Source organism: Strix aluco, chromosome 5, assembly GCF_031877795.1.
Source record: "Strix aluco isolate bStrAlu1 chromosome 5, bStrAlu1.hap1, whole genome shotgun sequence".
Classification (NCBI taxonomy): domain Eukaryota; kingdom Metazoa; phylum Chordata; class Aves; order Strigiformes; family Strigidae; genus Strix; species Strix aluco.
This window is the reverse complement of record NC_133935.1, coordinates 628,910-644,065: the sequence shown is the minus strand read 5'-3', so window position 1 is coordinate 644,065 and position 15,156 is coordinate 628,910. Positions and strand designations below refer to the sequence as shown.

The window sequence follows — 15,156 nt, the reverse complement described above, 5'->3', positions numbered from 1 at the left end:
GGATCAGGCTGCCCTCCATCGTTCTCACTGACATTCTTCCCAGTTGGATAAACCGGCAGTATTCCTGGGAGGAGAGGTGGGAATCCCTCTTCTCAGGGGTGGTTCTTACCCCTGGGCCGTGTGTCTATTCCCTCACTACCTCTGAACAACATGGGGATTTCATTCAAAGTATGCACGGGAAGGGCCAAGGATGCTCGCACCCATCGTGGCCTCTGCTCCGTGCTCACTGTGCACACACAGATGGGCAGTTCCTGCTGTGATCTTTGCCAGACTTCAGGGACTGCAGATGGAAACTTGCAGTTCCCACGCTGGCAGGAGGTTTGGGTGGGTGTTCTGTTGGATATGCTGTGGTGAGTCTCCCTCAGTTGCTTTTCTTAGCATTGTTCCGTTTTAAGCGAAATGCTGAAGTGATGGCTGAGAGAGCCATGACTGTTCAGCACTGGGATATTTCCATTCTAGTTACCGTGACTGAAAATTCCAGTCTACTCCATTTTAAGCAGGTAGTGTTAAAGCAGAGGCACTGAGGTCAGTGGGCAGTTATATGAGCTTAGCCCTGTTGGATTAGATAGAACCTCAGTTTAAATTTAGATACATGATCTTAAAATCCTGTTAACCATTGTCTTGGTTCTACTGTATATTGCGATTTGCTACCTTGGCTCTTTTATAAACTTTCTTATCTAAAAAGAAAATTCTGCTAAGACCAATATAAGGAAGTTCCTTCTGATTAGTAGGAGTCAGTATTTAAATTACTATAATATTTGAAAACATTGAAGCCCTGTGAAATGATGAGTATGATCTAACTGAATAATGATATATTAGATTTGCCCCATATCTGCCAGTATATACATACCAGTAAAGACCTTAGTCCAAATTACCTGTATATAAAGACAGTAAATTGAATTCAGAATTCAGTCAAATCAGAATTGTGTTATTCAGCATCAAGCTATGTGACTGCAAAGGATTAAACGGAGCAGGGGCAGATGAGAGGTGTTGGTAATGGCACCAGCCAGCTTAATACGGAGAAACTGGTTTGCCTTCAGAGCCAGAAATTAAATCCATCATGTGACAAAGGAAACGTAATCTGATCTGTTAATTGATGTACACTTCAAAACTCTACCTGTCATGAAAAACGTTTGCTTTAATGTGTAGTATTCTTCCACTGCAGGGCATGTTAATTGCTAAAAGCCCTTTGGCACCGTGTGCTTGGAAGTGCCAGTGACATCTCCGATGTTTCCTTCTTAGCTGAGGCCGTCAGGCTGCAGGGCCATAACAACCCTGTATTTTTTGTTTCAGAGAAGAAAAGAAAAAAGAACATGTTTCCTGTTTTATTTGTAAACATTCTTCTACTCTAGGAGGACCGGTGCTTGAAATAATAGATTTCAGGACTCGGATGGTGCTATTCTTGCTGTTTGGTCTCTGCTTCCTCCACTTAGAGAATGAAGGGGAAGGAAAGAGAAATGCTGCCTATAGACATCTGTGTTAGTAGACTGGGCATTTCTTCATGCCACGTACATCACGGGTATGAAGCATGTGGCTTTTAGGAAGAGATGGAATTGGCTAACCACTCATACTGAAATTACGGATTCAAACAGACTGAGGAAAAAGCTTCCCTTTTTCTTTTTTTTTTTTCACTGCATGGATTGAGAGGAGGGCATGAGACAGGAGCGTGGCAAAGATAAGGGGGGTCAGAATAAGAAACGCAAATAACTGCAAATACAAATGTAATGTTGCCATATGTCTTGGTTTGTTACTGCTCTTCTGAATTCTGAAAGGCCTAACTGCTTTCATTGAAAAGACTAATTGGTTTCATTGTCATTTTATTTATATATACATATATACACATTCATTTGGGGCTTAACTAGTAACCTGTAACTATGGGAATGGAGGCTGCCAACACACCTGTGATGACACAGATACTGGTCCTGTGTGTGGTTGTCATCAGAAGTATGCCCTACATTCAGATGGCCGAACCTGCATTGGTGAGTACTTCTCTGCAGCGCGTTTTGTTTCATATTCCTGCTAGAATGTCTCTGTGCACGTCTGTGTGTGTGTGTGTGTGTGTGTATCTCAGAGGTGATTAGCACGGCTGCTGGGAGAAGTCTGCGGCGGCAGTTCCTGGCCCAGGCAGCTGAGGTCACGCTACAGAGAGAGAAGCGTTGGTGTGTGTCTGTCAAAATGTTTGTTAATGAAGTATCCCTTTGTTACGCCTTTGCAACTGTTATTTCTTTTCATAGCTCTAATAATTTTTGAAGTAAAAAGGTGTAGAACGTTTGTAACTGTGAAAGAAAGTTCAGCTCTTTCATTCACTTTCATGAGCCAAGACTTCCTTGCGTAAGCAAGGTGAGGAAAATGATCCTCTTTTCTAAGCTGTTATCGGGGAAAATTAATCATCATGAGGTGCTTTCTTCCCTGTTGTATGTTTTATGATTCTAAAAATTACAGCACTTGCAGTGAATAAGCTTTCACTCAGATTATCAGTAGGAAAAAGCCATTCAAGAGATGGAGCATCTTGGGAGATGCTGTCCAAACAGTTATGATTATAAAATATATTGTTTACTTAACACCATTTCTTTCCACACTGCTTTTTTTTTCTAAATAAAAAAGGATATTTTTGCATACTGCAAGTTAAAATTTGGAAATTCTTACTCACAGATCAGAACCTAAAATGGTTTTCACTGGCACTGTTGACTTTTTTTGTCTGTTTAATTTCAAACTGTTACAAAGTCCTAGTAATCTCCTGCGGTTAAAGAAGCACGGACACACATTGATCATCTTTTCTCTCCTCTATCGACACTGCAAGGCCGAGCACTTGAAACCCACGGAGCTCTGCCAGTTCTCCGGAGCGATCCCTTGGGCAGATCCATGGCCCAGAGCTCCGGGGCTGCCCCGAGCCCCGCTCCCTCCCGTGGCTTGGGCTCCGCCAAGCGTGGGGCAGGCGAGGGCTGGGCTGGCTCTGGCGGAGCTCCGCGGGGCTGGGCACCGGCCTCTGCCGCGCTGCACACACGGGCTGTGTCACACACGGGCTGTGTCACACACGGGCTGTGTCTCGGTCGTACTTTTGATGAACGCGGAGGGCTCCGTCGTACAGTCCCGCTCTTTACGTAACCCTCCCTGGAGCCTGTGGCTGGTCCAGATGCAGAGGATTTGCAAGAGCGAGGGCCTTGAGAGCAGGTTTTATTGAATGGAGAATTGCTCTTCTATTTATTAGTGTTCGCTAATATCCTTGGATTGATGTTTTATTTTGTCCAGCATGTAAAAATTATTTTAAAAGCTGTGTAGACTGCAACTGTTTTTTGCCTTTTTTTCCGTTTTTGTAATGTAATACATACAACTCCATGTTACATTCCTTGGTCTTGTGATGTAAGTCACATATTACTGCCTGTGCTGATTTTCTTCCCTCTAAGTAGTTCTTTCTCTTAGAATACTTTCACATTTTTTAATTTATTTTTTACATTTTTATTCCTGCTTTCTGGTGATGGTTCCTGATTGCCTGTCTTGTCTGATAACTGACGTTCATTAATTATTTACAGAGCAAAATAAAAAAAAAAAACTCAAACAAAAGCCTCTATTGCAGCCTGATCCCATCTAGAACTTGTTAAAAACAAAACAAAACAACTTCTTGTTACCACTCAACCATGTAGTGTTGCCACAAACAAAACCTGCCAGCCTCCTCCTCCTCCTCACTTCAGTGATTCCAGTGTTTGCTGTCTTCAGTGGTGTGTATATTCCAGGCATCACTGCAAGAATGCAAACTTCTGCAATGCCAGATAAATACTTGTTGACCCTTTGTCTAACATATTTTGTCTTCGTTTGCTTGACTTATCCTTTTATTTTTTTGTTTGCTGCATGTGAAAGTCCCCACTTGCATCTTGTTTTTTGTTTTCCTAATAAGCATTTCCCTCTCTGTATAAATCATTTTATTTACCCAGCTGCTGCTTCTCCATTGCTCTCCAGTATCAGAAACCTTTATTTTTATTTCACTTACTGATCATCTCTTCCCACACTTGCGACTGTTTCTGTGTATTTCTAATGAAGCATAACCAAACTAAAGTCCTCATTACGCTGTATGAAACTCTTACATGTAGGATATCAGACTACCTTGTGCAATGACCTCTGCTGACATCATCTTGCTTACTGCATGCTTATAAAATTACTAAACCCTGTTCTTGCAACATCTTTCCTAGCATTGAATGTTTAGCTAGTAGTGTTTCATAGACAAGCAGGCAACCAGCACTGCCCAAATTGATCTTTTTTTGTGTTTGTTTGGTTTGTTGTTTGTTTATTTTTGTTGTTGTTTTTGTTTAATTTGCATGCTGTTGTTTGGTTTCTCCTCACGATGTGTCAGTGTGTACGAGACTCTGGTGCGTCCGTGCCCATCCATCACCGGACTCTTCCAGCTCGCTCTGTCTGTCTCGGTCTTCTGCCTGCCACCTTCAGGTCCTGGTGCCCCATTAGCCTGAAGCACTTTACAGTTTGTCTTTGGTAGTTTGTTTAACTAGCATCCCTGAATTTTAATTTTCACCATTAACACCTCTCTGGGGCACTCCTGGTAGCTGTCTTGTTCTCCAGTAGGAATCCCGCTTCCCATATGTGGTTAATTACTTCATAGTTGACCATTCTTCCTCCTCCCCCTCTTTCTTCCTCCTTTCCCTAAACACCCGTTAATTTTGTCCTGGGGTCTCAAAGGGAATTAACTCTCTAACGGGGGTTTAGTGCTTTCATGCCTTGCTTCTTGGCTTTGGCTGTGCCATGCCAAGAAACTGTCTTAGGCAGCGGAAAATTGGGCTTGTGATTAACCAACTGCTCCATGTTTGTCCCTTACTTGTGTTTTAGAGAAGGATGAGGCTGCAATTGAGAGTTCTGAGTACAATGCCACGTCAGTAGCTGATGTGGACAAGCGGGTGAAACGGCGGCTACTTATGGGTAACACTTTTCTTCCACTTCCTTTGTTGTGCTCTCACTTTTGTCTGTATGTGTGTGGGGGGGAGGTTCTCTTTTGGTCTCATTTGGTCCCTTTGGTTTTGGTTTGGTTTGTTTTTTTTTAACCTGACTTCATCTGTGTGGAAAGGTCACCAATTTTGTTAAGTTCTCATCTGTTGTACAACTTCATTTCTTGTTTTTAAACTTTTTTTCCTAATGCTGCAGCTTTAATGTTCAATTTCTTCTGCATAGAAAGAAGCTTTTGCCATTAACCTTACTTACCTTATGCAAGCTACTTCTTACACGTGATTTGTGTGTGTTTGTGTGTATGTGTTGCTGTAGGATTCCTGAGAAGTCTCATGTTGCAGACCTGCTTATTGACTTGAAAGTGGATGATGATATGAAACAATGTTCTATTACATGTGTGGCGTTAAATGAGCAACTGCATTTGCATACTTAAAATTTGCAGTACTTTTGATTGAAATGTAAATATTATGACTGGAAATTCATTTATTTCCTTTGTGCAGCTAACCTTTTAGTAACCACTGAAAGATCTTTCCCTAGTGACTAGTGAGTTTCCGTATGTTCTTCTTTCAAGCCTGAAGCCTGGCTTGTTTCTCTGTGTTGTTGGAGCCTGAGCATGGAAGGGATGAGGAAATGCATTGAACAATGAAGATAATTCTTTAGCTTCTGCTCTCAGTTAACCCACCATGCACCCTTGTGCTTGTCTTCTTCATGTTACATTTATGGCCACTAGTGGGAATGACCTTTTGGAAATAGAAAGGGTAGAGTATCTGGACCTCTGCCAGACTCTTTTCATGTGACAAAGACACAGGGTAGCACAGGCTGCTGAGTAACGCCAGTGGGTTGGAGGTTTTCAGGTGGTTCATTACTCTGTGTTTTCCATTCTGGAGCCCTACTCACCACATACAATTGCTTCCACTAGGTTTTAAACATAGTGAGCATTGGTGAGATGTAGCCAGCAAACTGTCTACAAGACAGGGATTCTTCACCCACAGAAGCGATTCTGGCAAGACAAGGTTCTGCTCTTTTCCTTCCTGGTTGCTATTCCATTTCTTAAACCCCTGAGTCCATTGCAGACTCTGTCCTGCTGGCCCTCGGCAAGCTCAGCTCTGGCTGTCGGCATCCACGCCTACCTGGAAGGACCACCTCTAGGAGGTCGGAAGCCTTGCTTTGAATGTTTAGTTGATTGCTGGGCTAATAGTTGCAGCAGGTGACAACATTTACAAAGTTTCCATATCGCTTGTATCTCATCACCCATGACAAACCATCTGCTTAATCGTAGGCCAGCATGCAACCCCTGTGTAGGAAATGCTGTGGTGGTGTAGCTCTGAAATGGTATTAGGTGGTAATATTGAGGTTTCCCTCGTGTGAAAACCTGGGCATATGTTCCTTTATTTTTAGATTATCTATGATTGTTAATTTGCAATTAGTTTGCAGACCTAGCAAGTGACCCATATCGATTTATTGTTTAATGATGCACTGTTTAAATTAATTTATGCTAACAAAAGCTATGAGGCAGCTCACCTTGCTTTCTGAAGGTGCTATTAACACTTTTAGCTGTAATTTCAATAAGACCTATAGTCTCACAGGAAGTCAGAAAAAAAATGTGCAGCGGTCCTCTAGACCACTGGAGAATCCAGTCCTCCAGGTGAGGATGGTGAGTTTGCCCAGCCACTAACAGTCTGTGCAATATGGTTTAGAGGGACCGAGCAACATAGTGCACTGCCTCCCCCTCTGACAGCAGTAATTATCCAACCTGAAAATAAGCTCACACTGCTTACAAAAGTCCAGCAACAACGATTGGCAACAAGCTTCTTAGTTACACCAGGTCTGCAAGCTCCAAGCTGAACATAGACTCTAGAAATAGGTTTAGGGAGAGAGTTAAAAATCCAGTTTGCAAAAGACATTGTTTAACTCTTCAGTAGCTCCTGTCTTAGCAGGTATCAGACAAGAGCTGAGAGTTTATGGACATGCTGTGTTTGAATGACTGATTCCTTAGAAAAACATTAACTAGAACTGAAAAGAAATTTAATTAGTAAGTGAGATCTGAGTGTGGGTGGCTTATTACTTAGGGACTTTTCTACTTGTTTATTTCTACTGAATTCTGATGCTCAAAAAATCCATGATTTATTTTTTTTAGTGGAGTCTTACTACATTTCAAAAGCATAGTGGCATTTCCATGAAATTCCATGTGTCTTCAGATGCTTTCTAAATAGCTGTTATATATAGAAAGTACTGGAAGGCTCCTCAGGAAACTTTGTTACCAGCTTTTGTAAATGGACTGTGATTTTTGACCCTCCTGCAGGCAGTCTTGGGAGAGTAGAGAAGTAGATGACTTTATGTAATTTTAGTAGTCTGATGAAAGATGCTTTCAGTTGCAAGCCCTGAGATGATAGTTTCTAGTCCCTTGTCATTTGCTGCATGTTACTAAAATGACTATGGTCTTTAGAACCCTTAGTATCAACCAAGGCTAAGAATACGTTTGCATGAGATTCCTTCAGGAGAACGGGACTGCTGCCAGACATGGCTGCCTGTGCCACTCATTTTGCTACAGCAAGACTGGTCCCCTCTGTAGCTCTGACTGACTCTGACAGGGCCCATGTCCTGGTCACTGTGTCCTGTGACTTGTGGCTAAATCTTAAACAGAGAAAAGTAGATAAATACACCTCCTTCCTTCCTGTTAGAGGCATTTTTATCTGGATCTTGTGAGGCAGACAAGAAACCGGTGTTTGATGATCTACAAGAAGCCTTCCTTTAGAGCCATCTGGTGATTTCTAGGAATTTTCATCCAACTCTTTTCATAATGTTTGGAAAGACCCTGGGGACTTCCAGTCGTCCTTCATCTCCCCTGTTCAGAGAAATCACTCGGATTCAGAGTAAAGGCTGCTCTCATGAAAGAGGTGGCACTGAGTATCTTCTCCCTGCTCAGTGCATGTTGCACCGTAGTGCTCTTCATACAGCTCATGTGCATTTTCTCCCCTCCCCCTGGGCCAGTGCTGCTGCAGATGGGCAGGAGTGCAGCCTTATTGTACCCCAGGTGGGCTTCTGGTGAGGCTTTGCCCTCTGCCAGAGTTCTGCGGTGCCTGCTGTGAGCTGGACGTTGAGCCACACACGTTCTGTAGATCAGGAAGGAGGGTGCACGTTCATCCTGCAGGAGTGCACACGTCCAGGCATTTCAAACCAGCGCCCTACCATTATCTGTTTACATCCACCTTGTTGCAGAACACCTCGCACTTACTACAAATCAGTAGGGCACAACCACTATCTTCAGGTCTTCTTTAACATCTGGTATAGTTTATCTTGCAGTTACTTGAGCACTGCCTTCAGCTCTTAAAATTATGTTCAAATCTCTGTTTTGTATGGTACAACACAATTTTGTCTGAAAATATTTTCAGTGTGTTTCTTAGGAGCAGTCACAGAAACCTCCCCATTTTCCTTTCCCTTCTTCTCCTCAAGAACTTATTTGCCAGGACTGTTTTTCCTGTCATAGCATCATAGCATGAGACTGCCCCGCCTCATTAGAGGAGTGTGCTAATGCATTTAATTATTACATATTGTTCAGTCTAAATCCAGCATCAGTTTGAAACACAGTATCTCATGCCCTGCCTGCCTGGATGAAAGCCATTCTAGTGTGGGCACACAACTTCAGAAGTGCCAAATTTCCACTCAATCCTACTAATACACGTATCCTCAAAATACTTTGTCCAGTGTCACATCTTCAGCAGTGGAAGTTGCTTTTATTGATGTATCCAGTTCCCAAATCTCTTTTTGCTATTGCAGCCCTGGACAGAACTCCTAAGTCCCATAGCCCCAGAGTCTACAGCTGTAATGATGAGGCATCCACTAGTCTAGTGCTTTATCGTTCTATATATTGTAAATTATCAAGTCTCACTGACTTAGTAGTACTCTAGTCTTGGGTGCTGTCTTTTGCTTGAAAAGGCTACAGGGTGCTTATAGAGAATTGTCGGTTTTTTACATAGAACTTGATCCTGTGGACACAAAAATGGATTGTACAGCATCAGTTATGCCATTGGGCTGCCTCATTACGAGTAAGTCAGCTGCTTACAAAGATGTGACAGGCAGCTGAAAACTTCCTCTTTGAGGAAGCAGAACTGCAGAACTATCTGGTCTTAAGACTCATAAAGTCCTCATGTCCTAATCAAAGGTAATGCTTTGCTCTTTGGCTACTTTTTACATCAACTCTTAGAACCAAGAAATTTTTAGATTGTCTTTCAAAACGCAGTCACTTGCTACGTTGTCATCACAGGCCTTACTAGGCTGCATGAATCCTTAAGGTCTTTTAGCGACACAACCACGATGTTCTATCCAGGGCATTTCTTAGATCTTATTTTTGAAGAGGTGGACCTGACCCATTTCTCACCATGTTTCATGTCCCTCCCTGTACTCTTTAGTAGTCAAGTGGATCAGGTTTATATGGAGCCATATTTAGCTCCTTTGGAGCTCAGGACGGAGCTGTAGAACTGTAGAGCCTTACTGAAGCCATGCATTCTTTACCTAAAAAATCCTTTAATCTGATGAGAGTTTTCTGGCAAAAGCCTTTCTTTTTTCTTGAAAGAAAGTTTTGTGGTAAGACTCTGGTTTTCACAGTGCTTTTGCCTGGAAGGATCTTCAGAATAGGGAGACAGAATGTAGTCTGGTTAGAGCATTCATTTGAAATGTGAGGAGATTATACTGAAGACCCTTTCATGGGGATTTGCCACCCACGTTCAAGGGAAATGTTGGGCTGTAAAGTCAGACTAACTCATGAAGGCGCTCTACCCTCAGGGCCAGTATTGATAACCGATAGCCTGGTAGGGGCTTGGCATTCTTCAGTTTCAATAAACCTAAAGGACTAGAAAATGGGACCTGGGTTTCTAACATGGCATGTAATGCCTCAACTGCCAAGCAATTGGAATAAAGAGCGTTAGGACCTCTGGTTTTCCATTAGAAAATTTCCTAAAGTCTTAGGTTGTTTTATTCCAGTGTGAATTAAAAATGGATTCTGCAGACTTCATTTTTGGTTCTCTTTCAAAATAAAATGAGAGTTTCCAGGTGAACCTACTCCCAGTCTTCTGTCTCAAAGAGCAGGGAGATGGACAAGCTGGTGTTTGTTTTCAAGTGTTCTTCCAAAGCAATTAACTTCTATCATAGTTACAGCCTACCAAGGGTCACTTTAAGCCAAGAGCACCTTTTCAGTATGTACTTGAGTTCCTAGCTTTGTTGTACTAGCTTCTAGGACTCTTTCAGGTTACTTAAAATATGTCTTTATTTCTCTGAATGGCTTTTATCTGACTTAGAAATTCTCACTGCCAGAAAGCCAAGTGTGCTGCTCTGTATGCATCACAATCTTTGTGTGCTTTAATCAATAAAGTATTTAAAACATATTATTAACAGGCGTATTGCCAGGAGGATCTCTAACCCAGTTACTAGCTGTGAAACCAAGACCTCACTTTAACTCTTTCTGTCAGTTCTGCTTTGCTATATGAAGTCATAGAAAACAGGGGGAAGGAATCCCTGAGGTCATTCATGCATTCTCTCTCTCTCTCGGGCAGATCCTTTCATCTTGAGTTATCGTCACTTTTATTCATTGAGTTTGTGAATGGTGTGCTATTTCCTGTAAAAATCCCTTTTCTTCATTTCTTTGCTGATGATAAAGACTCTGACCTTATCCAGAATTCCTACCAGTACCTTCCATTGTTTTTCTTTTCCATTTAAAATGAAAGGATTTGTCCAAGGTCAGGAGATAATGCTCCTTCACAATGCTTAGGGTATTTCATTTTTTCTTAAATTCAGCTTCTCTGCTTAGAAAAAGCAACACAGTCACAACTAATAGTGCTGGTTTTTGGCGACCAGACTGGACTCATTCCGTGCTTCTAAAACACCTGATCCCATCTATCAAGTGCTGTTCCCCAAATATGCAGTGATCCCTGAAGAGGAATCCAACTTTTCTGAAAGGAGAGCTGTGGGATTCATGATTCGGTGCAAGATTCACCAGGTTGTTTCTTCACACATTCTGTATGTGGCGGTGCAGAATTCTCATCCTATTTTTATGCAAATAAAATTCTACCAATCATGAAATTGCACGGAAATGAGGAGACAAGCATAACGGAGTGAAGAATTCCACATCCTGCAAGTTCCCCTTTCTGTCTCACCTTTTTCATTCCCTGAACATGAAGCTCTTTCAGTTTCTCCTTCATCTGCTCACAGCTATTTGTTTCTTTCATTATACTCTTCTGAATGCTCTTTCTCTATCCTTTTAGCATCACAGAACATAATTTGCATGAGAATAGCATAGATCTCACTTAACTGGAAATTCAAATATTTTAGTTGTGTGTTTAGTTTCTCCTTGGGCTTGTTGTCCTCTGGGTCCACCCCCTGTACCCTGATCTCATGCCATATACTGCAGGTACTGCCGCTCGCAGGAAAATTGGTTTTAGGGATGGCAGCAGCAGTCTGATCATCTGTTCTCTGTCTCATTCCTTTCTTACACCGCAGATTCCCCCTTTCTTAAAGGCAAGCTCATCTGTACAATCAACAGGATATTACCAAAAAAAAAAAAAAAAAAAGCGCCTTTCCTGACTTAAGTTTTAATCTCTTCCAAGTTTCAGGCTTTCAGAATTTGTGTATTTTTGGTCAGAATTTGAGTGGGATTTTGAGTGTTTTTTTACCCAATTAGATAGTCGTTATTAGTCACAGCCATGCAGTTCACCTGCATACAGCGGTGATGCCACTAGTGATTAATTATTCCTGTAAGATTCTGCTCTGTACACAGATGTTGAGAGGAGGGGTGTGCTGTGCCAGCCCCGGAGTAGCGAGAGCTGAGAAGGGGCTGTGCTCGGGAGTTGAGAAGGGGCTGTGCTTGGAGCAGCTGGGGCCATCGGAGCAGCGCGAGGGGAACCGCTGAGCCAGCCTGAGCAAAGAGCAGTCCTGCGGTGAGGGGAGGTGAGGTACAACTTGTGGCCTGATTTGATTCCAGATACTATTTGCACTGAACTGAATTAGTTCAACGTTTTTTAAGGTGAGGGAGCCAACACCACTCAGCTGAGCAGGATCGGGCCCTCCCATAGAACTGCTCTAATACCTTTGCATCGTCACCGTTTCCTAGCTGTAACTTAGTAGTAGCTGGCACAGTGGAGTCCTGGTGTTGGTTCTTACAAGGGCTCCAAAATGCTACAGTGATGCAAACAATCATTACAGATGATGGTAATTAATGGTTTAAGATTAGGCCTTCTCAAAATAAAAACAATCATGAGTATGTACTTTTTTCCCCTCTTAAAAGAATCACCCAAATCCTGGCAGTTTCTTTGAAATCTTACTTAAAAAAATAAATCCAGTTTAAATTTAAGATAGGATTCACCAATATCGTGTGTGCACTATCTAGGACTGGTTCTGCAGTTTCATTTCTGCTGACATGTACTGTAAAATCTGTTGGGAATAGGGGCAGGACATAAAATAAGTGAGGAGAGAATGGCAGGATTCAAGGTGATGAACATTAACAGGGCATTTTTCAGCTTTTCAGTATTCATACTTACGGAGTGCCAGATATTTGGCTTGCTTTCACAGGTATCCTTAATCTTTCTTCACTTGTTCAAATATGTTTTCCTGTCTTGTACACATAGCCTGGAGAGTCAGGTTGTGTATTGCTGTGAATTAAACACAGACAAGTCAACCCATTTTTATGTGTTCAGGATAGGTAAGCAGGTTATCTCTTGGTTCAGACACAGTAGCAGTTTACAACAGCTTTAGTTACAGCACAGCTGCTGAGGAGCAGAGATTGCTGGTGGTTTAACCCTTTTTGCCACTCCAGTTCCCAGGCGATATTACTTCCCAGGCGCCTCATTAGGGAAGAGTGGTCTGAGGTAATCCAGGTATCTCACAGTGCCCTGGCTAAACCAGTGAGTGCTCTAAAGCCGCTGTTCTGCTTGCAGCCTTCAGCTTTCCGTTACATCAGGATTAACTTGTTCCTGTGTCTGATCACCCTCCTTCTTGCAGAGGTACCCTTAGCCCTCCTGTCTCCTACCTTGCCCAGGGCACAGCAGCCCAGGTCAGCACGTCGCAGCACGCTGCCCTGCCGGGTACCCGGCGGCTGCACAGCCACGCAGTGCCTGTGAAGTGGCAGCTGTGCTTTGAGGCAGTACTTGTACAAGCCAAGTTAGAGTCAACGTCTTTTCCTGAGGGCTCTTCGTGGCTGCCACCTGGCTCAGCCTTCTCGTGTGGTGGGCAGGATTACACCCTTACAGTGCAAAGAGGGTGCTTGTCTCCTCCTGAAATGCATTTCTTGCCAACCACCCAAAGAAGCTGATTTCGGTTTAGGTCTTCGTAAGAAATGTGGTTGATCACTTTGTTACTTCTCCGTTTCATTCCTTAAACCATGTACAGCATCTTTAAGTTTTTAATCTTTTTAAGAGAATAATTTGAAAATTTACCTTAAGCCGATTTTATCCCACTGAACAGTATATCGAATGTTTTAGCAGACTGACTGAGACTGGCAAAGCAGAGCTCTGCATATAGGTGCAGGTATATGCACACATTCCAGAGCTGATGGGATTAGTTTTTTAAGTAGAGCATAATTAAAGCCAATCCAAAATGACTGACCTTGGTTAAAACAACACAGAGACACCAACCTGTCTGTCATAAAACACTTTTTCATATTAATTCTGTTGTGTACTATGCTAATCTAAAGGAATTTAAGAGTGGATAGAAAAGATTAAATTCTCTTGTCCCTGTAAAAAGTTACATTTACAGAGGAATAAATATTATCAGGGCAAAAAGTAAATTAAGAGTGGGGAGTGTCAAGTCTTGCTTTTAATTTCAGTACTACGGGTAGTAATTTCTGTACTATTGGTAGGAATAAAACCAATGCTATTTTACGTCTATAGAGCATGTGTGCTGATGAATTTCAGAAGGTCTTATGCGTATAGGAAATACTGCGTCTGTTTTCAATGAGACCAGTATTTCTTATGAACTCCAGGGTGACACGGCAGCTTATGGGAAGCTAGGGAAGAAATTTAGGTCTCTACTTCCATGCTTCAGCTTTCCAAACATGAGCATTTCCTGTTGGAAATACCATAGAATCACAGAATATCTCAAGTTGGAAGGGCCCATAAGGATCATCAAGTCCCAGTCCCTGCTCCTCGCAGCACTACCTAACACTAATCCGTATGACTGAGAGCATCCTCCAGATGCTCCTTCAACTCTGACAGGCTTGGTGCTGTCACCACTTCCCTGGGGAGCCTCTTCAGTGACTGAGCACCCTCTCGGTGAAAAACCTTTTCCTAATGTCCAGTCTGAACTTCCCCTGACGCAGCCTCATTCCATTTCCTCATGTCCCATTGCTGGTCACCAGAGAGGAGATCAGCATCTCCCGCTCTGCTGCCCCAAGGAGGCAGTTGTAGACTGCAATGAGGTTGCCCCTCAGCCTTCTGTTCTCCAAGCTGAACAAGCCGAGTGACCTCAACCACTCCTCGTAAGTCTTGCCCTCAAGACCTTTCACCATCTTGGTCACTCTTCTCTGGACACACTGATAGCTTGATGCCCTTCTGACATTGAGGTGCCCAAAGCTCCGCACCGTGCTCGAGGTGGGGCCACGCCAGTGCCCTGTAGAGTGGGACAGTCACCTCCCTTGACTGACTTGCTATGCTGCCATGCTTCCTGCCCCTCAGGCCCTTCTGGCTGCCAGGGCACACTGTTGACTCCTGTTCAACTTGCCATCAGACCCAAACCCCCAGATCTCTTTCCATGGGGTTGCTTTCCATCCTCTTGTCTCCCAGTTTGTACATATAAGCAGGATTACCCCATCCCAGGTGCACAATCTGGCATGTGCTTTTGTTAAATTTCATACAGCTGGTGATTGCCCAGCTCTCTGGTCTATCCAGATCTCCCTGTAAGGCCTCTCTACCCTTGAGGGAGTCCACAGCTCCTCCTCATAGAGTATCATTGGTGATACTAAATGTATCAGATACGTGTCAGCGATATGGATGTGTCAGATTCCAAAGAGACCTTGAGTAAGATACTGCGTAGATACGAACTGTGACCTTGAATTTGACATGCTGCTTCCTGTGTTCATGGTGCTTCCCTTCTCCCTCTTCCCTTCCAGTATTCTTTGTCAGAAATAAAGTAAAAGTGAAACTCAGGTTCTTTAGCTTCTGTAAGATATGTGAATGTTTCATTGAATCATAGACTCATGTAAGTTGGAAGGCACCTCTGGAGGTC

General features: G+C 42.9%; 1 protein-coding gene across 1 annotated transcript in view; it reads left to right on the top strand.

Annotated features, from left to right (window-relative positions):
- The window catches only part of SCUBE1 (signal peptide, CUB domain and EGF like domain containing 1), a 207,889-nt gene that overhangs the window by 111,903 nt on the left and 80,830 nt on the right, over positions 1–15,156 (top strand). The window contains exons 6-7 of the mRNA XM_074825576.1: positions 1,863–1,979; positions 4,834–4,923. Coding sequence (XP_074681677.1) covers positions 1,863–1,979; positions 4,834–4,923 — 207 coding nt within the window. The remainder of the gene's footprint in view (positions 1–1,862; positions 1,980–4,833; positions 4,924–15,156) is intronic.